This window comes from Calonectris borealis, chromosome 2 (assembly GCF_964195595.1).
Source record: "Calonectris borealis chromosome 2, bCalBor7.hap1.2, whole genome shotgun sequence".
In the NCBI taxonomy this organism is placed as follows: Eukaryota; Metazoa; Chordata; class Aves; order Procellariiformes; family Procellariidae; genus Calonectris; species Calonectris borealis.
The window spans coordinates 38,552,676-38,576,366 of record NC_134313.1 but is presented as its reverse complement, the minus strand read 5'-3'; the positions used below and the strand labels follow the sequence as shown (position 1 = coordinate 38,576,366).

General features: G+C 36.8%; 1 protein-coding gene across 1 annotated transcript in view; it reads left to right on the top strand.

Annotated features, from left to right (window-relative positions):
• The window catches only part of C2H8orf34 (chromosome 2 C8orf34 homolog), a 169,649-nt gene that overhangs the window by 63,571 nt on the left and 82,387 nt on the right, over positions 1-23,691 (top strand). The window contains exon 7 of the mRNA XM_075140648.1: positions 4,418-4,584. Coding sequence (XP_074996749.1) covers positions 4,418-4,584 — 167 coding nt within the window. The remainder of the gene's footprint in view (positions 1-4,417; positions 4,585-23,691) is intronic.

Here is a 23,691-nt window from a genome sequence, read left to right as displayed (position 1 = left end):
AGCTACATGGAAGTGATTATAATTTTTCCAAGGAGCCCATTTTCCGTGATTTAAAGGTACTTGTTTATCACTGAAAGTGAAGTATTCACAGCCTTTCTTTAAAAGGGATTCATGCTTTTTTTAAAAAATGTAAAGCTTGTGCACTGCCTCTGTTAATTGCCTTAAACACCTACAGTTCTCCCTCAGCCCTGTAGCCTTTCTTCTTGGTTACAACTAGTACTCTAACTGCAGCAGACACCTCTTTCTTCCTCTTTGAAGAAGGCAGAAGCTCTCTGCTTTGCTTTTGAAAAGATCTAAGGTGTTATCATAGAATCATAGAGTATCTCAAGTTGGAAGGGACCCATAAAGATCATCGAGTCCAATTCCCTGCTTCTCACAGGACTACCTAAAACTAAACCATATGGCTAAGAGCGTCGTCCAGGTGCTCTGTGAACTCTGATAGGCTTGGTGCCGTGACCCCTTCCCTGGGGAGCCTGCTCCAGTGACTGACCACCCTCTCAGTGAAGAATCTTTTCCTAATGTCCATTTCCCCATGTCCTGTCGCTGGTCACCAGACAGAGGAGATCAGCACCTCCCCCTCCACTGCCCCCCTTAAGGAAGTTGTAGACTGCGATGAGGGCACTCCTCAGCCTTCTCTTCTCCAAGCTGAACAAACCAAGTGACCTCAGCCGCTCCTCATAAGTCTTGCCCTCAAGGCCTTTCACCATCTTGGTCGCCCTCCTCTGGACACACTCTAATAGTTTGATGTCCTTCTTATATTGAGGCGCCCAAAACTGCACACAATACTTGAGGTGGTGCTGCACCAGTGCAGTGTAGAGTGGGACGATCACCTCCCTCGACTGGCTAGCTATGCTGTGCTTGATGCACCCCAGGACACGGTTGGCCTTTTTGGCTGCCAGGGCACACTGTTAACTCATATTCAACTTGCCATCAACCAAAACCCCCAGATCTCTTTCCGCAGGACTGCTCTCCAGCCTCTCATTCCCCAGTTTGAATTGTGAATATTCCTTCACTATGTCCTCCATGTGCTTTCTACACTGGAATTCACTTCCCTGTCACGGGGAAACTAGTCTGTCACTTGCTGTACTCTTACAGGCTGTATTCATTAACTTTCCTTACATGTTGGGAATGTTTGTTATCCATGAGCATTTCTTTCTTCTTTTAATTAGATTATTGTGGGGGAAGCTGCATGTACTACTGTTTCAAAGAAGTAGCAGCACGTAGTAATGACGCCTCAGCCAGACGTTGGACTGGAACCAACAGAACTCAGACACTGGGTCTCTCCAGTGCAGTTCCTGGGAAAGTAATGGAGTCAGCAAACAGCACTGCAGCTTGATTGTGAGGGCCTGGGTTTCTTTTTCCTTATTCAGCAGTCCAATAAAGACACTGAATAAAGATCTGTTCCACGTTGCAGAGCAAATTGAGGATATTGTATCCCTTCTCTCAATAGGAAGGAGCAGAAATAAGCATCGCTGACCTCTAGACGGAAGCAAAGAGGTTTAGTTCTGAGTAACAAAGATGATTCAAAGCAGAATATTTTTCTCTTTAGAGAAAGTAGAGGGTGGTACAAGCTGTGAGAAACCTCACAACTAATGCTATAATTAAAAATGTGATTAATGGCTTAGAGAATAGTATTTGAGAAGTCTTGTTGAATATCATGACAAAATCACGTTGTCTGGCGTATGAAATAAGGAGAATATGGGGTACTTGATGCCAGGAAAGACTTATGGAACACCAATATCTCTAGTTTTTAGGTGCAGTAAGCGCTGAAGACCTGTTGAAAAATATGTATCATTAAGTGGGAATACTGATTTTCAGTGGAAATCAATAACTACTAAATTACATGCAGCATATGGATTTACATTTGGATGACTGATTTTATGTCTGGGATAATTCTTTGCTTCATTAGCATTTCATCAGCTTTTGTAAGGCATTTATAAAAAGCATGTTTGCAGTCTTGCAAAATAATCATAAAATTGCAGATCTTCAGGATAGTGGTGATACTAAAATTGATGCCACTTATACATGGAAGTTTAAAAGACCTGTATTGATCAAGGTTAATCTGAATGTTTGATTACAGTTCACTAAGACTGTTTCTTCAAGGTCTGATTCAGCGTTACTGGGAATTAGAGTACTCTTAGAATTTAGAATTGACTATACACCAAGTGCATGAGACAAGTAATAAGTAATAATAATTTAGTTTTAATGTAGCGTATACCTAGTACATCCAAAAGTAGTGGGAATAGTATGGGTTTTATGAGATTAAATGAAACTCTCAAAAGAGTGAATTTGTTATCAGTTGTAAAGAATTTTTGGCTACCTCATCTGTATTTCTTTCATCTACTTCATAGTTAATGTAGCCACATTTTTACCTGGCAACTGAAAGGTAATCTGAAATTCATATTAAATGTTTCCAATTACATCTTGTTAAATTTGATTTAGCAACACTTTTAATAAAAAGTGATAGTTTATTGATCACTAATTATCAGGATTTATATGGTAAGCCAGCAAACTCTCAAAACTAATCCTAGTCTTCAGTTACAGCATAAGAACAGGAAAGTAAAAACTGTAATTGTCCCATTATTTCCAGGTAATATGTTTTCTTTTACCTGTCACTAAACATAAGGAAATGCTACATGAATGAAATACTATATAAATATCTAGAGGATTAGGCATTGACAGATCACTGGTAGAGTAATTGCCATCATTGTCATGTGACTCCCTCTCTCTGTGTTTTTTTCACAGATCATAGCGTACAAATTTTTTTCTGGTTGGTGGAAGGGGAAGCCCTGGGTTCTTACACATTCATAGCATCCTATGGGGGTCTGGATAGGCTGCAGAGGACGGCATATTCCTATGGACCACTGGTCTGTTGATAACATGCCCATTTTTAGTATTGGTCTTTTTAACACAATAGTGCTGAAATTCAGATCATTATGAGTATACATAATACATGGTGTTTGGGAATCTATGAGTTGTCTGCTTTTTCTGTATTTGCAACCACAAACCTCACTTTTTGCTCCATTCAGTAGTGGACAGTGGGAAAGAACAACTATTTCCTCCTTAAAAACATACATTCCTGTGATGATGAGCAACAGCAGCACACATGTTGTATATCCGAAAGCCAGGCCCAGTTACTTAAAAAAAGAAGGGGAATTAATTTTGAGCAACTGAAAGGACAGGTTTCACTACTACTTTGACTAGAAAAGATAGTATAGCCAGTCTGAGGTAGCTATGCTAGTGATGTCTTGTCAAACTGATGAAGGGTCACCTTTTTGCCATTAATGTTCGGATTGCTACAGAGGAAAGATTGTATTTGTCAGTGGTTTTGTACTGCTATCTGTTGCTGCTGTAAGGGAGCAAGGTAAGATATTAATATGTGATAAGGGACCATATAAAAGTGCTGATGGCAATCCTGCTGGGACTGAGCTTATCTTTCAGAAATTCAAACACCGTGAAAATAGGATTAAGCTCATTTCCAAGTCATTGCTAGTAGTTTTCTACATGAAAAATTTCCTGGAGAAATTCTGAGAAGCAGCAAGGCTCTTGGGAAGCTTCCTCAAGGGATAATGTATGTACACAGTGGGGAATTTGGATGATTTTTAATATGATGCTCTTGTTTCTTAGAGCCCGAAATGAACTAGAGCTTGCAGAGGCCCCATCCATAACTTGATGTCCTAAATGCAAAGCCCGTCCTTCATCTCCAAGGTCCACTTTGTCTTATTAGTGTTCATCTTTGCAGTGGGAAATGAACTATCATTAATTATACTAAATTTCATACAACAGATCTGCCTTCTTGCAACAGGCTGTAAGACAGTCTGAGGTGTTGCTGATACCCTCATGTGGGGCACCAAACTTCTGTCCTGTTGTCTTTATCTTTATATTGTAAGAAATCAGAAATTGCTAACTGTAGCAAGTCCTGCCTTAGACCCCTCTGCTAACTTCTGCGCAGTTCCAGTTGTCTGTTATTTAGGTTAGGGACACAAGTCAACAAACCATGAGAATTGTTATAACTATCTAGTTCTTAATCCTGTGGGGTCGTGATAACATAACCACTCAAGGGAGCAGTTCTTTGTTCTCAGCTTTGTTGCTGTGCGATCAATGCCTTAGCAATAATGATTAGTAATCGACATCCTGTTGTTCTGTATATGTAGCTTATTTAGACTTGATTAATGCCCATAAAAGCAATGGGAAATTTCCCATCATCAATCAAAACTTTAGATAGGAACTGAAAACACAAACTGACTTATAACATCCAGTGATCAGGGAATGAGTGATAACCAGCTGGTTTCTGTGTGATCTGATAGCATTAACCTTCAGATCTGGAGGACATCATGGGCTACAGAAATTTGACAAATGTGTGACATATTCTGCAGAGAGCACCAGTAAGAGAAAGTTGTGCTTTCCTCCCTCACAGCTTAAAAATGGAGCCAAAAACCAAAGGACTAAAACAACAACAGCAGCAACATAAGAAACTGCTGGCTGCAATGCTTTCTCAGGACTCCTTTGATTCTGCTCAAAGCACAGCTCCATCTGTAACCGAAGAAGATATTGACAATGAAGATGATGCAATGGAACTGCTGGGTAACTGCAAAAAATTATGTGTATTTTCTGATACTGTTTTATTATAGATTAATCTAAAAAGTGTAATATCTGATCAAACATAGATTAGTTTGAATCTGCTCCCTATGTTTGAAACTAAAGTATCCAGCAGCTGTGTGAAGGTTCATAGAGTTTAACTTGCAACTTTCAGGAGTGAATGTAATGAAGACTGTATATGTGTGTGAATAAACTGCTAGCTGCATCAAAATCCCGTGAAATATCAAACGCTTCAGGTGCTTAAAGTAATTAATTTGATTCCCTACATAAATCACTTGCAGGTTCTACTTGGAGAATGTATTTATGTACAAGGAGCAGAATCAGCTTCACTGGCTTTCATCTGGTTCTTCTTTTTCTTAGCTGTATCACAGTTCTAACTTCAGTAGGTTTTATTTGAGACTTAGTAGCTACAAATAGCTTACGCAATGTGATTTTGTAACCTCTCCAGAGGATTTGATTGTAATTTTCCAGTAGACTGTATTGTATGTTAAATTGAACTCTGGAAGACTCTATGCTCACTGCTTTCTTTCTTTCCTAGAATTACCAGTTGTGAAAGGAAGGAAATTGTTGAAGAAAGTTAATTAGTAGTCTCTTTTCTGCCATTTTTAAAAGCTTCAATGTAAGATACTTAAAAGGTAGTCATGGATTTCAAATTTTTTTTTCTTTTCCCAGTTTTTGCTGTATAGAACTTTATGTGGGATCAAAGCACAGGAAATACACAATCTCAGGATAGCTCAGCATTCTTACATTTACGAATTCTATCACAAATTATTTGTTTCAGGTTGGACCTTAATCTAAAAATCAGAAAAACACATGGTGCTCTACTCTATTTCTGCTTCCTTATTACAGTCTTCATAGAATCACGGAATAGTTGAGGTTGGAGGGGACTGCTGGAGATATCTAGTCCAACCCCTTTGTCATGGTTTAACCTGGCAGGCAGCCAAATACCATGCAACTCCTCACTCACTCCCCCCGCCCCCGCAGTGGGATGGGGAGAGAATCGGAAGGATAAGAGTGAGAAAAACTCGTGGGTTGAGATAAAGACAGTTTAACAGAACAGAAAAGGGAAAAATAATAATAATGAATAATGATAGAATATACAAAATGAGTGATGCACAATGCAATTGCTCACCACCCGCGCTGACCGATAACCAAGTAGCAATCGGTACTTCCTGGATCACGCCTACCATTCATATACTGAGCATGATGTCTCATGGTATGGAATACCCCATTGGCCAGCTGGGCTGGCTGTCCTGATGATGTTCCCTCCCATCTTGTGTACCTAGCTCAGTCAGTAGGCACGGGAACTGTCCTTGGACTAGGAGGGCACTTAGCAACAACTGAGAACATCAGTGTGTTATCAACATTCTCCTCATACTAAATCCAAAACACAGCAGTAGGAAGAAATTTAACCCTATCCCAGCCGAAACCAGGACACTCTTGCTCAAAACAATCAGCTAGAGCAGGTTGCTCTGAACATTGTTCAGTTGGGTTTTGACTCTCTCCAAAGATAGAGACTCTATGACATCTTTGGGCAACCTGTTCCAGTGATTGATAGTGCTCATGGTAAAAAGTTTTTTGTTATGCTTAAATAATTGTGAATTAATACATACTTTCTTTTTTTCAGTAGTTTTAAGTATGATGCATGCATTTGTTTTTACAGAAAAGAAGACATAATGGGCTGGGTCACTCAGGTGTCACAGTGGGTCAATTAGTTCTTTGTGTTTGAAGGAAGTCACACTGTTTGTGACTGTGGGCTTGCAGTCTTCATGGAATCCGCTGGTATTTCCAGAACTGATCCATGGATTCCAGTGAAGGCCATAATTAGTCTGTAGCTGCGTTATCTCCTTATTTCCTCCTGCAATTTACAGATCTTTCCAACTTTATCAGTGTGACATAAAAAGCAAGCTGAATGGGTGTCTTGTACTGGCATAAACCACAGGACTCCTAAAGTGGTCTTCTGTGGCATCTGGAAGGTACAGTAGGTAAGTGTGTGTGTGTGATATTACTGGCCTTATTATGTATCACATATGGAGTAGTATCTTTTGTTAACTTCTGTGGAGATAGGGAGGAAAAGGTATCCAATAGATGTGTAGGTGTTTCCTTCTAGACATTTGAAACCCTCAAGTTATCCGGAACCAGAAAGGCAATATAAAGGAAATTTTATTTTCTAGTGTCTTGAGGTTTGGGCAGAATATTATCTGTGTACAAACAAGTGTTTTGGTTTTTTTTAATAAGGACTCGCTTGTAAGAATCCATTCTGGTTTTGTGCCATGCAAAACCTGGGACGTTTTTCTATCATCCATTTCATCAAAACTGGCAAAGTTTATACAAAATCAACTTAAAACTAGGAAAGGTCACAAACAGGACCTCTGGTTCAGGTAGAGTGTTATATAAGTGATTCTGAGATTCCGAAGCAAAATCATGGCATATTTGATGAATAGCCATGGTTATAGTGATTGTAATATAGCCATGTTATAGTAACTGCCACTGATAGAAAGTTCAATATGCACATCTTAGTGTTGAAATTGCTGTGCTTCTGAAAGACTGGTTTTTATTTTAATTCTCATTTTGCAATTTGCTGACAGTATGTGGTTTATATTTGATATAACGGTTAGGTTACATCCTGCAGAACTGCTCAAAACTTGAGGATATGACAGTGTTGCACAGGTAGGGTGTTTTATTTTCTTTTGAAGGTAACATAAAGAACTTAAGTTTCTGTCAGCAAACATAGGTATTTTTCATTGCTATATTTTCCAGATCAGTAATAATCCAGATGATACTGGGATTGAATTTTTTGTATTATGTACTGCATTAATCCATTAACTGCTTTGATGCTTTTTGCACTGTTTATATGCAGTATAACTAATTTCAAATCATGGCTTTCTGCCATCACTGAATTGCAGGGCATTGTTGCATATAGCTGCTTGACTTGTTCCCTTTAGAGTTCAGTATTCATTGCTTATTCAGCCCTTTCTTAAAAAATTACAAAAACCCTCACGCTCCTAAGTCTGGATTCTGGGAAAATAAATTCTACTATTTATAGCAGATGATTTTACCCTACTTAAAATGCAAGTTTTTGCAGAACACAAACTTCCATCTTTATGTGTGTTCAAGAGAATCTTTTTCAGAGTTTCGTTGATTTATTTACTAGAATATTATTATTTATTACAATATTATTAGAAGCATGCTTCTAATACATTATTAGAATGTATTAGAAATTATTAGAATGTATTAGAATTATTAGAATTATTAGAATGTATTAGAAGCATGAAACTGACTGTTGGTATATTTTCTTTTAAAAAAAGCCTCCTAGTACTCACATCAGAATTGTCAATGAAGGTTTAGCTAGAATGAAACTTTCCAAATAGAAGAAACAATTAAGCTGTTATACTTCTGCAGAACCCATTTCAAAAGAAATATATGTACAAAGATGAAAAAGGCTATTATAGGGCTACATTCTGATTTCAGTTATCACTCTTTATGTGTAACATAAGATGCATAGGAGGGGTGTTAACACACTGGTAACTTTCTAAGTGTGTTCAGTTATGCAGGTGGCTGAAATAGATTACTAGCAGATTACATCAGAGTGGAAGGATGACTTTAAAAAGCTGAGAACTGTAACTGTAAAGTCACATGTATTTGTAAATGTAAAAGGGTGATGCAACTGAGGTCTGCGACTGAAAATGGTATCAAGTGGCTCGTTTTGTATACATCATAATGCCAAGTATTGTGTTTTGTAAATCTAATAGGGAGCTGAAGTAGTTGTTTGTGAAACTCTGCAGTCCTTTTGGAATTCCATGACATTTGGGCTTAAGCTGTCTTTCGCATTTGGCTGAAGTCCACTGAGACTTTGAAATCATGTTATTCCCTCAGTATCTCACTGATGTCCATTGGAGAGGACAGAACTGTATTTTCCTTGAAATTGCCAGGAATACTGATTGAACAGTTACCAAAGCATAACTCATTTGGTTTTAAAAAAATCCATTGTTTGATTAAGTGTAAGAATATAATTGTTTAAATGTATTGCTATGCATAAACATACACACAGTAAAAGCATAAGGTTTTTTGTAGCACACTTGGACTTAAATATACATTCTCGAGCTTTTTACAAGTAAGTAAGATGAAAAAGAAATTCTGTATTTTTTTACACAATATTGATATTTAGTCAAAATGCTCAATCACCTCTTTTCTTCTTGTTGTCCAATCTTTGGACATGCTCACAATATTAAGAATGTTACCATATATTAATACATGCTATGCAATAGTTAACTATCAAGCACCACTCCAAAGATAAGCGTACCCAGGAAGCTCATACAGGTGTGGTCGAAGTGAAAGGTGTTGATAATTGAAGTCCATTTCCTGCAGGTACATTGATGCATATGCCAGTCTGTATGATTCTGAAAAACCTCCTTGATTTCAATGCAAATAATCATATATCTGAATTATATTTAAATGTTTGCAGCATTAGAACTTGTAAAACCATCTCTTCTCTTCTTCAGAGCTGGTTTCACAGTAATAGTGGTTTTTTTTCTCAATGTAGAAATCCTAAATGAAAGTTCAGTGATTGTCTGCCTCATGTTTATTATGTGTAATTCTTGCTATGCAGTAACAAACCAGAATCTTTAGGTAGTAATATGTTTTTTAATATTGCTATCAGGAGATACCTGATGTCTTGTTTGTTTTAATAACTCTTCTTCTAATCTTTAGAATTTCTTTTTTTCTCAAGAGCTTTCCAAATGTTAATTACTTAATCATTGTAACACCCCTGAAAGATTGGCTGGTGATATATTTACATTTTATAACAAGAGGAGATAAACAGCATTTAGTGGAGATTGCCTTTGCCTGTAGGATGAAACAATAACTCAGTGTCTGGTAGTCTACCCCTTATATAGTCTATACTGCTTTTATAATAAGTCTCTGAGTGCTTTAATGAAAGGGTGTCCAATCTGCAGTGCTTTCAGTACATTTCCTCTGGTTCAACAGACATTCCTGGTTTCCCTGTTTCCTAGTGGTCTTTGGCAACATGCAGGAAACAGACTCTAGACCTGATAAATTATTCTAATATTAGCAGCAGGTTGTTCCTCTTTGTTGTCTCTCCCAGCTGGACAAAAACTTCTCCTCCATTATGTGACTAGAATACGTCATTTGCCAGAATAGAGGCCACAAGGCCCTGGGAAAGATGGTATGTGAGTTGTACTACATCTTCAGAACAGTTTTCTGGCCCGCAGGCTGTTTTGTTGGGGTTGAAGTAGAGTGATCGTGTGGGAGAAAGCTGTGTGAATTGCTCATCATGTCCCCTTTTGCTGACTCTTCTTTTTTGGAAGCTATTGGGAAATCGGCAACATTACCAGTGAGCATCTGCTGTGTAGTGCATGCACAGAAGCTGACACCGCTGGGAGACAGTAGGCCTCTTCTGCATGCAGAGACTAGCCGTACTGTGCATCGCAAAATTTTCAGTGCCGGATGTAACGCACTGGTGCAAGTGTGTGTTACAGATCTCCGTTAGAAGGGCACTCAGACTCCATAAGGTGTGGATTTAAATACCTTTTTGAGGTGGAAAAAGGGGATAGCATAGATAATCTTACATGCCTTCAGATGCTGGGAACCCTAAGTTGTGCAACATCGGACAGACCTCTAGTCATGGCACGGTACACTGCACAGGTGCTGCCATGCTAAGGTTCAACAACATTACAGTCCTTAGAGCTCTTAGAAGTAAATAATTCAGTTTATTTTTTCTTATAAGTAAAGAATTTCTTTCAGCATTTCTACTGTCGAGCAAAAAGATGTTCACATGACAACATGGTGGGTCACTTTTAAGATAAGACCGTGCAAGTGGTGTAATTGCCAAATGCCAAGTGGGAGCTGCCTACAGTCTTCTCCCTTATAAGTAGCAGGCTAACTTTATTCTGCAGCCGAGTGATATGTGCAGCACAGCATAGCACAGCACAGACCTGAGCCTGCTCAGGTCAATTGTTTTGTGGATCATGAACTCCTCATTGTACGATGGTCCTCAGGTTCGAATCACAAGCAAGCAGGAAAGTCAGCGTAGCACAGTATTTTCATGCCACTGGAAGAAGATATGTTTTCTGTCTAGTCCGAGATAGTGATCACTGCTTTAGCCCAAGTCATGGGAAAGTGATAATGGCAGTGTTATTTGTCTCATGTTCTTATCACTGAATGCTGATTCTTTACACTCAATGCAATAATAAACATTGATGTTCTCAGATTCCAAGAAAATATTCAGCAAGGTATGATCCAGCATTATTTTTCTCTTAAAAAAAATGTAAAGTTATTAATCTTATAGAATATCCTCAAAAGTCAAGTGAAATGTCTTTGTATATCTGCATCACTACTGCCCTCCTAGTGAAATTTGTGAAAAAATTTACTGTGTAGATAAATACTTAGATGCAGCTTTTTTGGAAATTGTCATAGATCTGCATGCTTCCATTTCTAATGTCTTACAGACTGGTGGTCATAACTTTTGTGAAGCTATTCGTATGAAGTTTTCTGTTTCCTTCAAATTTCAACAGCTGGAAAGAGGAGACATGCTCTGTATCTAAAAGAGAAAGAAAAAAAAGCACTGCTTTATTGCTTTTTTTTCACTTGCATTACCTCCCAAAGTGTGTAAAGTTTTTACATGCTTTTGTGCTCCTCAATGGTTATTACTGGAGCAAAAGAAGGATTTATTATATGAACCAGGCTTATGAACGGTCATGATGTTACTGCTCTGTGAATGATACGGCTCTTGTGTAGTTATTTCTGGTTTGATAAGCATAAAATGGGTTGAAACTGAAGTTGATTGTGCTTCATATTGCTAAAGGGAAAACAGAGAGAGAAAATCAATTATAGTTAGAGATACTAGACTCTCTTGAGTTGAAATGAGTTACATAAGCTAATAAAAAGCTTCAAAAGAATGATTCATTTTGAGGAAATAGATGTGTACTGAATATCATGATGTGCAGGAGCCTAAAATGTCATTTGTTTACAGTTCACACAAGGAACCAAAGCTTATTTTAAGCCTATTAACTAAAGAACATAGCAGGGACACTGTGTAATCCTAGTCCGCTGACTGTCCGAATCAGAGACCTGAAAGAATCATAGCCTTTTTATGGCCTGTATGCCTGGTATTTCTTCTAAAGGAAGGCAAAGTGACACAGCACCATGGTATATATCACTCATTATGATGTGATATTGATCCCAATATCATGGGATCAGAGTGTTACTCTTCTACACTTGTAAATGCTTGCAGTTCTGACGTCTAATGGCTGTGGAGGCACAGAGATTCCTTTAGAGAAGCTATAGGAAGAAGCTTTCTCCCACCCCAACACCATTTATAAGAAAGACAAGAAGGTGATTCTCACAGCCAACTCTGTTCTCCGATCTTATTTCTCTGCCCACCTCCAGATGTGCCAAGCACATCGGGCAAATAGCAAAGAGCTGTGGTTGAGTCAGGTGGCATATTTTGAATAACATTTTAAGCTATGAAGTTTAAGGAAGTATCTTTTCATGAGTTCAGCATAGTTGTTTTGTAGAATGCATTGCCACAGAAAATTGTGGAGACTACAACTGTAAATATACAAAACTAGATAAATTCACGGAAGATAGATCAATACCACTTTACTAAGTATGTTGGTTCTGGTACATTCTCTATCTCAGTCCAGATTTGTAAATTGCACTTAACTGAGAGGATCTTTACTTACCATCTATATGCTGCTGGCTAGTTTGAGTCAGGACACTATGCTAGCTGCTCCTCAGGTCTGATCCAACATGAATGCTTCATGTACCTTGGTGTCTCCCATCATTTGAAGAGGTACAATCTGAACCTGTATATTTGAGGACTGCATGCTGTATAATTCTGATCCTTTCTTGAAATTTTAGTGGCTGAAAATGGCCAAGGATTTTCAATAAATATTCATTATTCTTACAGAATAGAAGAGCTGGGATAGGAAAAATAATAGGTCTAGGTTTATTTGCATATGTGAGAAGGGCAAGGTAAGGACTTCAACCTCCCTCTTCTACATTCCTAGTGATTGTCTTTAGTATCACATATCCTGCTTTGCTATATGCTTTGTGGCTCTTTGAATAAGGCCAGACATTCCATAGTGTATGCTGTTATTTTTTCTGAATAAAAGTGTATTTTATTGGGAAAATATCCGATGAGCTGTACTAGTGAGTTACCTCAGTTAGACAACGTGTTCTATAGTAGGTAGAAAGCTCATGTGTTCCTTATATGTACAAGGTAAACATTTGCTTTACTGTGTTGAATCAGGGCTTAAATGAACAAGCATTGCTCCAGTAGCTTACTGGAGTTAGAACAATAGGTTACTAGAGCTAGGGTGAACAAGGTACAACTGATTACTGATTTTTCCTTTATAGGAATTGTGGGGCTTCACTTGAAACTGTCTGTAGACAAGTTCAAAACAAATAAAAGGACATATATTTTCATGTACTGCACAGTTAATCTATGGACTTATTTGCTGATGGTGTTGTGGATGCCAAAAATTTACATATGCTGAAAATGAGCTGGACAGGTTAATGGAAGAAAAATACATCAAGGGCTGCAAGATATAGATACTACCTCTGCTTCAGAAAGTCCCTGGCCATGAATCAGCTGGGGCTGAGGGATTATGCTAGTAAAATATCGTTATGTACTTGCCTTGTTCTTGTATCATCCCTAGGAATGGGATATCCCTAGGATGCTCATCCCTTGGATGTCCAAACTACTTCGTACTTCTTAAGGACACTTAGGTTAGTTTAGACATACTGCTGGGAAATCCTTCAGTGGCAATATATAAGGAAATCCAGCAATGGATATAATTGCTTTCGTGCCTGGATCTGTTTTAGTGAGGCCACTGACTCTCCAGTATTAGTAATCTGCAGTAGCCTCTGCATATACTTATTCTTTAGTTTACACTGAAGCTCAAAATATGAATGTTGGAGTTCAGAAGCTAGTTGGGGAGATCTGGCCCACTTGATTGACTAGTCTGTGTGCTAAACTGCTGCCAGTTCCTGAGCAATTTCATTTCTTTTTGGAGCGTGCAGGGAAAGGAAGCATGAAAGAAAGAGTCAGTTACAACTGTCAAGCTCATACTTTGGTAAGAAATGACAGAATTTCTTCACTTGGAGATTCAGAAGGCAGCAGTGGAACTGCATGAGCTCTGGTGAGGCTTCCTTACTACTCTGTTGTACACAGTCTGAAATCACTGTCTTTATGGTGGGAGAATAGGATTGATGCAGAATTATCAGGACAATTTAGGGAGGTGGAAGCAGAGTGAGAGGTAGTATGATTCCCTGATTTCAGGTACCATAACCCCTTACTGCTAGTGTTTGACCTGCTTCAGTGAATTCCTCGGCTTTGGGGCTCTTTTCAGCTGCTGAGGAGAGATTGTTCCTCAGAGTAGTAGATAGGAAGAGGGCTTATTCAAAGAGACATTTGTGAATTTAGTTCATATTGGGAGGCAAGGATGTGAAGGCAAAAAATTATATCCAAACACAGCAGAGCTTAAAGTTATTTTTCATGTTAATATGTGGCTGATTAGTGTCATGTTTTTCTGAATTGCTAGAGCGTCCTTTCCTCTAAATAATTTGTCCTTTTTTTTATATACAGATAAGTTGCTTACAAGAAGATAATTACTGCCAGTAAGGCCACTCAGGGGAGTATAAATTTAGCAGGGTTTTGGTGGGTGGCAATAGAGATTTATTTATATATTTAAATAAGTAATATAATAAATATAAACAAATATTAAAAATATAAATAAATATAAAATAATGATAAATATAAATAATATATAATAAATAAAATATATTTATTGCAAGAGAAATTCCTAGGTATTACACCCCAAATCATGGTGGTGTTTATAATAGCTGACAGAATATGATATATATAACAACACAAAGAAAGAATTGAAACGAAATAAACCAAGAGAAAACTATGAATGAAATGCTTCAAAATGTGGTTTTCTGTCTTTCTTTCTAAACTGGAATTTGTTGAGAGGAACGCGTTGGAAATGCCTGTAGAAAAACTGATTCCATTGTCATGTGCAACAACACCAACACATGCTGCACAACACCAGAGCATCTTTTCCAAAAATTCATATTATGTTTTTCTGATACATTCATTACTTGGTGAAGCCTTTCCGATTGCTGAAACTATAATTTAATGCTACTTACAGAAAATAGTTTTTTATTTACATTTCATAATGCATATAGATGTTTTAGGTTCTGGTACAATTAGTGGAAGGTGTATGAAATTTCTAAAGTAAAATATTTGTTGAATCTGATGCACCCAAAACTAAGGAAGTAGAATTGTATTATGAAAGGAGTATTATGAACATCTTACCTTCTTATGTGAGTATTATGGTTAAAAACTTGTTAGGTATTGTTTCCCAATAGTTTATACTGTATTTGCTTCATTTTTCTGTTTTATTTGGTTTTGATAGTTGAGTTTGGCACTATAAATGTGTTTGAGGCATAGGTTATTTGTGGTTTATTCCTAACTAATATATTAAAGTAAGTTTTAATTACTGCTTTTTTTGATGTTGTTCAGTGATATTAGTGGCTTCTATTAAGAGTTAGATTTGAAACTTCTGTTTAGCCTGTTTCCCCTCCAAGACTGATGATGTATGCCATATAAAATGATCACCAGAACACATTCATAATCAAAATATATAATTTTTGTTACATTCATAATCTTATAGATTTAATTTTACATGACTTAGTGAAATTGTATTGGCACTTGTTAAGACAGGAGCTTACTTTCTTCTCATGTGGAGCACTATGGCTCTTTCAGCGGCGTTTTGGGAGAAACTAATAATTCTTCAGTATTAGACTGAGCACTGAAGCTTCTCCTTTCTCTGCCATTAAGAAAAGTAAAAATAGGGAGGAGAAGGTATATTAATGTTACATGTTAATGTAGATAAATATCACTTATATGAGAACTCAAGTTACCACATGTGAATAGCTTCTGGAAGGGAACAAAGGGTATTTTGATAAATCATATCCTCAAGTTTGTCACAGAACAAAAAGAGTCAGCTTTTAGGTGGACTGAAATGGTGAAATTATCTAAATAGGTGGTAGTGAACGGCTTCCAATTTTTCCTTTCTCTTCAGAAAAGTAACTTTTAAAACCTGCTACCATCTTTTTTTTAAGGTTAATAAGTAGCTTAGTAGCTGTGAGGGCAATAACAGGAAGTTAAAATGTGGAGGTAAAATGCTGTGAGTAAAAGTTAGTAGAACTAACAAGTTTGACCCATTTAGCTCTGAAAACACATCTAACTGACAGTTTTTGGGGGGAATAGGAGAATGACAAGATAGATGGAAAAGTCAGTCCTCTGAGCACAAAGTTGAGGACATCCCAGACTGTGTGATAGAAACATATATATAGCTAGAAGAAGCTAGCTAAATATACAGGTTAGGTGGATAGTTGAGTGGAAGTGTAGTATTAACGCCTGGGATCTGGATAGAACAATCCTAATGCAGAATTCAAAAAAATCAGTGAATAGGCAATAGAGAGCATATGGATTTATTTAGGCACAACTGGAAACTTTGTCTGGTAGAATACGAGTTGATAAAATATGGGTATATTTGGTGCAAAGAAGCATCACAAAATTACATATGCAGGCAGATAGAATCTCTGCAGACAATCAGCAACAACCTCATGTCTCTAAAATCCCTGAAGTAGACTATGGATAGTGCAGATACAGGCAACAAGGCAATGTTATTTAAAATGCAATTAATATAATAATTTTAGGAAGAGATGTTGTTGTGACCCATACAAAGCAGTCCTGGTTATTGAACAAGTGAGAGATGATGTCTTACAGCAATATCTTACAGACAGATAGATGTCTTACAGACAGATGCACAGTCACACTGCTCACTGCTGCAATCTGCAGAGTTAAGTACAGCATTGACATCTCGGGAAGTGAGGAGAGGAAGATACAGAACTAGAAAAGACTAGTGCTAGGAAAGGTGTGTGGGAGCCTGAGAGCCAGAAACACCTTGTCCCTTTCGACTGCTGCACAGCCTAGTCAGGATACTTTGGAGCCTCTACATCAGTTTAAATTTTCTGTTTCATATTCTTCAAAATTCATTAACATTGTTGTAATATTGCTGGGGCTTATAATTATTTATTTCAATTAAAAAGAAATGGAAACAGCATGTTTAGATCAGGGTTTTGCAAACATGTAAATTTTTGTTCAAATTTGATGAAATTAATATTGTTGAAGAAAAGAAATAATCCAAGGGCAAAAGAAACTTCTGATGGGTAAGTAATATTTTCCTTTAAATAATGATGAACAAGCTACATGAACAGGGGACAATAATGAAATCTTCTGTTTCTGTATTGACTAAACCTAAAGATTTTTGCTTGTTTTATACTGATCTTTTACAAAAACAGGTTCCCATTAATTTTATACAGTACAATGAATTCAGTGGAAGCTTGTTTAAAGGTTTGTCTTTGGATGCAAAGTTATCTCATAACTTGAGTATGACTCCAACACAAGTATTTGGACATACACAAAATCCATTGCTGAAAAAGTCATGATTTTCTCTGAAAATGATTGGTATAGGCTTAATCTTCTGCAGTACTCTTCAGTACTGTCTCAGGCTAATGCCATTGCCGCCTGTGACACCCGTGAGTAGTTTATTTCCAGTTCCAGAAGGGAGTTTCCTGTAATACAGTGGAAATAATAGATAGAATGACTTGGCTTATGTATCACTGAGAGCCCAGGGATGTGACCTTATATACTTTCTGTGTACAGAGATGAACATAATTCCAGAGTGGATTGATAGGTTCCTGAGTTAGGGGTAACTGGTTCTGGCGTACTGGTTCCAGTGCTACTGTACATTTGCAACTCAGTCTGTATCTCATTGGTGCTGCAATGATATCTTTATCCTGAACCAAACATTTTATCCTCTGAAGACATTATAATTGGGATACTGTGATTGCTATTTACCCTGGAATTGCAATGATATCAGTGGGAGTTATGTTCAGGTGAGACTTCTGTCTGATAACCTTATATTTTATATGAATCTGCAGTGTTAAAAGCCATGCAAAACTATTTACTGTGAATAGTGCTGTGAACAAACTTAGGCTTTGACCTGCTAAAACAAAGAGACTGTTTCTTAGTGCGTTAATGCTCCTATACATTATATGGACAATTATGTCCATTTGCAATAGGATTGGACCCTACGGTCATTCTTGTGTTCTCTGTTTCATTTTGAGTTTGCAACAGTTTTCAGCTTATTTTAGAGTAACCAGCCAACATAATAAATGTGAATTGCCAGTTCTAATTAATTTACCAAGAGATTGTCTTTTAAATACGCAGCTGAAATAAAAGAGTTAAGTTAATTACAGATTATTTTTCATAAACCTGTCCCATGTATTTTATAGAAAAAATGGACACAAATGTGAATGTTTGGGGTAAAGAATAAAATGCTTCTCCAGTTTACAGATCTAGTTCCACAGACTATTGGATGACTAGAAAATACAGGTGTCTAGGAAGGGAATTAAATACGGTGATTGATGATTATGGCTACTACGAAATAATCCCTGGGTAGTGAAGGCTGTATTGTCGAAAGGCAGCTGTGCCCACCAGGGGGCGCTGGCGTTTTTCTGTATAGGTTGATTAATCTAAACGTACATTAAATTTAATCTATTTAAAAGGCAAACAAAGTGCTTAACGTTGCAGGAAAAAAATACCATGAGTACAAGAAAACGGGAAAAATCACTATACTGTAAACCTGTGGTATTTTTCTTTTCAAAGGTTATAAAAATAAAATAGGTGCTTTATTCTGGTAAGAAATGTATGCAAATTCACACTGAAGACTGCATATGACTGCAAGAACTGATAAGCAATTTTTAACTAATGTTCTGTAGCTCACTGTTGTAAGCTCTGACAAAATCATTTTTTTTGCTTTTTGCAATGAACATGAATTTTAAACCTGTGATTGTAGATACATGCACGTAATTTAAAAGAAACATGCAGAAGAAATGAGAAACAGATTTTTTATTTTGTTCTCCTTGAAATTAAGAAGTAACATTTTCATATGAGGAAGCAAACATCTTATTCTTCTGTATAATCAAGAAATGCTGTAATGTGCAGCAAAAAATGAGGCTTTACAAACCTCCATTATAGCCTGCATTATAGTGGCTATCTTTGAAACTGCCTAGATTTGTTCATTTTAACAAAATGTGTTTCTTTTTGCCAGATTTTCCAAGTCTAGGTCAGTGATGCTGTAAGCCTGTCGCATGACTCATCTAATCGTACAAATTGTGAATATCTGGCTTATGTCATCTTGATTAATGTAGAAGCAAGTGAACTCAGAGAGCAACACTTGTCAAAATGTGGCAGAATCATATCAGCAATTGTTGCTCATAAAGACTGCTGCTGCTCACTTTTATTTGTAATTTATCCCAAATTTTGTAAAATTTGCTAGCAAAGCAATTATTTAAGCATAGGGAAGGGAATAAATATGTAGGGAAGAGAAGAAGTGCTGATACTCAGCTGAGGATGATGAGTTTAAATTTTTGCAAGAATGAACTTTATTGTTTTTGTGATGCATTTGAACTTAATTTAATTTTATAGCATTTGTAATTAACTTAGCATGTAGATAATGATAGACTTACCAATTGTGACATTTAGATAGTGCTGGAAAATTATGTACAGACCAAAAGGCTGACATAGTATATGATGTAACGTGTGCTTAATCGAATATATATTAATATGTAGTACAAAACTACAGTTAATTGTATCAGAATGAATGAACTAATTTGGGTAGGACAAAGGAGATGTAAAACACAAGGTGGTCATCAAAATGGTCATCTTTGATTCATCCGCAAAATTTATTGAATTAGTCCGTGTTTAGTTACAGTGATTATGGTATCCTTCTCCTGCTTATGAAATTGATATTATTTCTATAAAATGTTTATCACAGAATAAGGTTTAAAAATAGTTTCTGTGTAGAGACCAGAAAAATAAACTCTTTGAAAGAAAATGTAAATGTATAGAAATTTAAAAATTGGTTCAGTATTTCCAACTTTAGCTGTTTGGAATTTTAACCAATTCGATACTCTTTCATGAAAATAAAATGGTTTTTGTTGGTAACAGAATTTCTGCTCAATTGGTGTGTTCAAAAGACATATTGGACTAATGGGACAGTTAGATTTTAACTTTTTTTTTTTTCAATTTTGATGAAAAGTAGTGATGTACATGCAATTTTTGCGATTAACTTATGAAGTGTATGTTGATCACTGTAAAAACTAAGAAATTAGTGATACAGCTGCTGTCAAACCTCTCCTACTAAACTGATTATGTAATTTGTTTTCTTCAAAGATGTTGTAGGTCAAATGAGTTTAAAGGGCTTCCTTCTCTTTGGCAAAGCAAATTTTTCATTGTATATGTATTGCTTCCTCTTTTCAGACTGTACTTCATACTTTTAGTTTGTAGCATGCCTGGTCCTTTGTTAGAATCACATGGAAAAAATTGAATTTTAAATGGTTCTAATCCTGCCACTGTTTTCCTGGTGAGTTGTTTAAGGTGTGACTGTTTTAGTTTCTGGATTTTTTTGTTGTTTGATTTGTTTATACAAAAGCCTATCTTAAATAGTTGGCTGAGTTAGTTAAGTCTGTTGAAAGAAAGTGGTGTTCAGAGAACTCGTGGTTTAAATGAAGAAAAGCCCTAATGCTTCCCTTTATCTCATAAGGGAAAAAATAGTTCGTTTCGCAAATTATTTTGTAAAAGGAAATGTAGCATTGAGATATAATCACCTATTTTTTAAGGGGATCTTTCTACAAAATATTAATAGAAGATTTTGACCTAGGAATATGAAAGGCTCAACAGTCTGTAATGTAAAAGCCACGGCTGATAGATTTTTTTTTTGTGTGTGAGTGATCACTTCCTCATAGAAGATTAGAGGAAAGAACAAGCTAATACTATTCAAAAGATGCTTTTAAAGAATATCTATTTCTAGAGCACAGGCATTGCCCATCTTCCCTTCAGTGAGATCATATGTAATAAGGTAAGGTGATCGTTATAAACAGGTGCAAGCTTGGAAACCATCAGTAGCTTGACTTAAACTTTGCTGTAGAGAATAAAGTATTTACCTGAATCTGTGATGCAATTCAACTGTAATTCCTCAGAGAGAAGAGTGCAGAATGGAGAATCGTGTGAATTACTTTGTCAGGGCATGCCATATATTAACTGAAGTGAGTTGGAATGAGCAAGAAAAGAATGCAAGTGAAAAGAAAGGCATAATTATAGCTTAACAAGCAAAAAGTAAAGTGCATTTATAGGGAATTTCATTTGTGACAAAACGACACCTGCAGGAGTACTTCAAGGAGCAGTAACTTTGTGAGCTCTACCATTAGTAAGTGGGTTATCAAACATATAACCAAAAATTTTTAAAATGTATGTATATATGTAAAACTGCAAGACATTTAATCAGAAATTCAGAAATACTAGACTTAGGGTTCTCTTGCATATGTAATTTGAACTCCTTGTGCATATGTGTTACAAGATAATTTTTTGATATATGATTACATTTTTTCTTGTTATCTGTGCCTGTTTCCAGCCAAGCCCATCCTTCACTTTTCTCTCCATTTGCATTGTGTTCCATCTTTTCTTTTTTCTGGGTTGACTGGCAGGCATGGTCTCAGTTCTGGTGCTTGGTAGAACAATGCTGGCAAGCATACAGCAGAAAAAAAATGGTTAATTGTACAATACTGGAGCCTTTGAGAAGAATGTATTACGTAGAGATGGAATATTCACCAGGCAGTTTACACCTGTCCGTATTCCCATATTGTAGACAGAATAAGCTGTTAAGTTTAAGAGCTTTTACTAACTGTGGATGAATTTGAAGTTTTGAGACACTTAAAAGTAGGCCACATTGGCTGGGTTTTCTATAGAAGTGTCTATAAGATGTCTGATAGCAATGAAGTTCTCATGACTTGCCACAAAGTTTTGGATTCCTGCTTCAGTGTCTAAAGTCAAAGAACTCCTTAGTGAAGTAGATACTTAATTTTCTTAACATGGGCAAACATACTTTTATGTTCCTAACCCTTAGAAAAATGGATGAAACAATTTAACTCAACAAATTAAAAAAAAAAATCCTTTTGAGAGGTACAAGAAGTAAGAAAAAATAAGATGAAATTGCAAATATTTATTAATATTTTAAGAAACTGAAAAAGAGTTGTACTGTGGAAATTGTTCAACAGTTGAAGCTGTGCTTGTCACAAATGCCTCTATCTTAAATAACTTTTTCAGGGAGGTGACTGAAGTAAATCTGCAGAATCTGCAGAATCAGATTAAGTAATCTGCAGAATCATGGTCTCTATTGTTGAGAAAATATATGTCACTTTTTCCACCTGAAGTTCAGTGTATTTGTATGAATGATCTCAAGTACTCTCCAGCAGAATAGTCTGTATATGTGTGTATATATATATAATACATATGCATATATCATCTTTTCTGTGACGACAGAATTTTGCTGTTCTTTATTACTGATGATAGGGTATTATTCCTGAGACATTGTCGTGAAGGGGAGGATTCCTGTAAGATTATAAATTTGAAGTCAGGAATTACAGTGTAAGAATGAATGTTGTAGCATTCTCGTTAATAAAACGTTAATAAAACGAGAGGCCATTTCTTGGGACAAGTAGTTATATCTTTCTTCTGTTTCCCTGTACCCTGCGGATCACTGAAAGTGGCAGATTATTTTTTCAATGCAATTTAGTTTTGAAATTGTAACACTTATAATTCACGTGCCTACTTAGACATGCCTCAAAGAAAAAGTGTCAATGTTAAAGTGGACTGAATAGCAGACATTATTATTATTTTCTTTAAATGTTTTGTTCCAAATAAGTTTGAAACAGGAATTTTAAACATCTCTCATGTCTGAGAATGCCCAGTTCCCCTGCTGCAGGCTGGTGAAATTGGCACTTGTCAGTTTCCCTGCTAACAGTAGCTGTGCAATTGACAAGAATGTCGATTTCACGGAGGAGCCACCTGGGACTGGCAAGATCTGTGGCTCAGGGGCAGCCCCTCTGTGGACTGTGCAATTACAGACCTGGGCCACCTATCTCAGAATTGACAAGCATGGTGCGTGTCCAAACTCTGCAGTGAGGAGACAGGGTTATAATGGCATTTTGACTTAAGTGTGCAGCATGTAAATCTCATCTTTGGTTAGAGCTAGCACTTCTTTAAACTGCAGGCGTCCAGCCCCTTGGAAACTCCAAGGGCCTGTCCGCTGAGAGGCAGATGCTGACTGGTGCCATGTAGGCTTTCTCAGGCTTGTGTGATAGCAACAAGTAGGTTCCAACATCACTGTCTCTGAGACAGACCTACCAAAATGATCGCTGCTAGGTAGGAAAGCTGGAGTAAATCTGTTCTGGATTGGGTAGAAGTATAGGAAACCTGGTGTTTTTGGAATGAAAGATGTTTAAGCTTCATGATGCAGTATTTGTGAATATAGCTGAAAGGATTAACATGGACATGTGAACATCAGTCATCCACTGTTAGTGTGAAGACATTTATCACTGAAATACTTTTGGTGACGTTCAGCTAGAAAAGATACTAGCATGAAACGTGTGAAATACAAAATAGGTAACACCAAAGTTATCTTTTCATTATCAGCTCAGAATTGCTTTTCCTAAAAGAAGGGATGAGAATCTGGAATATTGTTGGTGATCATCAAACTACATTTCTGTTTTCAGTGGTCCAGAACAGTTGCTCAGTTCTGAAAAACTTGTGCGCTTTTAACCTCTAGAGAGGCATTCCTTAACTAACAGTATAGCAAATACTTCTGTCTGTGGTTTTACATATTTTAACAGGATGGACTCTCACCTATTGTCCCTTTGCATGGTCAGTTAACAAAATGAGCTGAAATTTAGGTAGAGAATAAATGGTGCATGTACCCCGTAGGCATTGCATTTTTCCTTAAAGGCAATCTGCCCAATACAAAATAAATGGATCTTGGCTGTGAAATAGATAATGTTTTCTTGGTGTAATCAGGCTGCATCAAAGGGGAAGCTGCCAGGATTTACAAAATTAATATAAGGAATGGTTCTACTGACGAAATTGTGAATGCAAGGCAA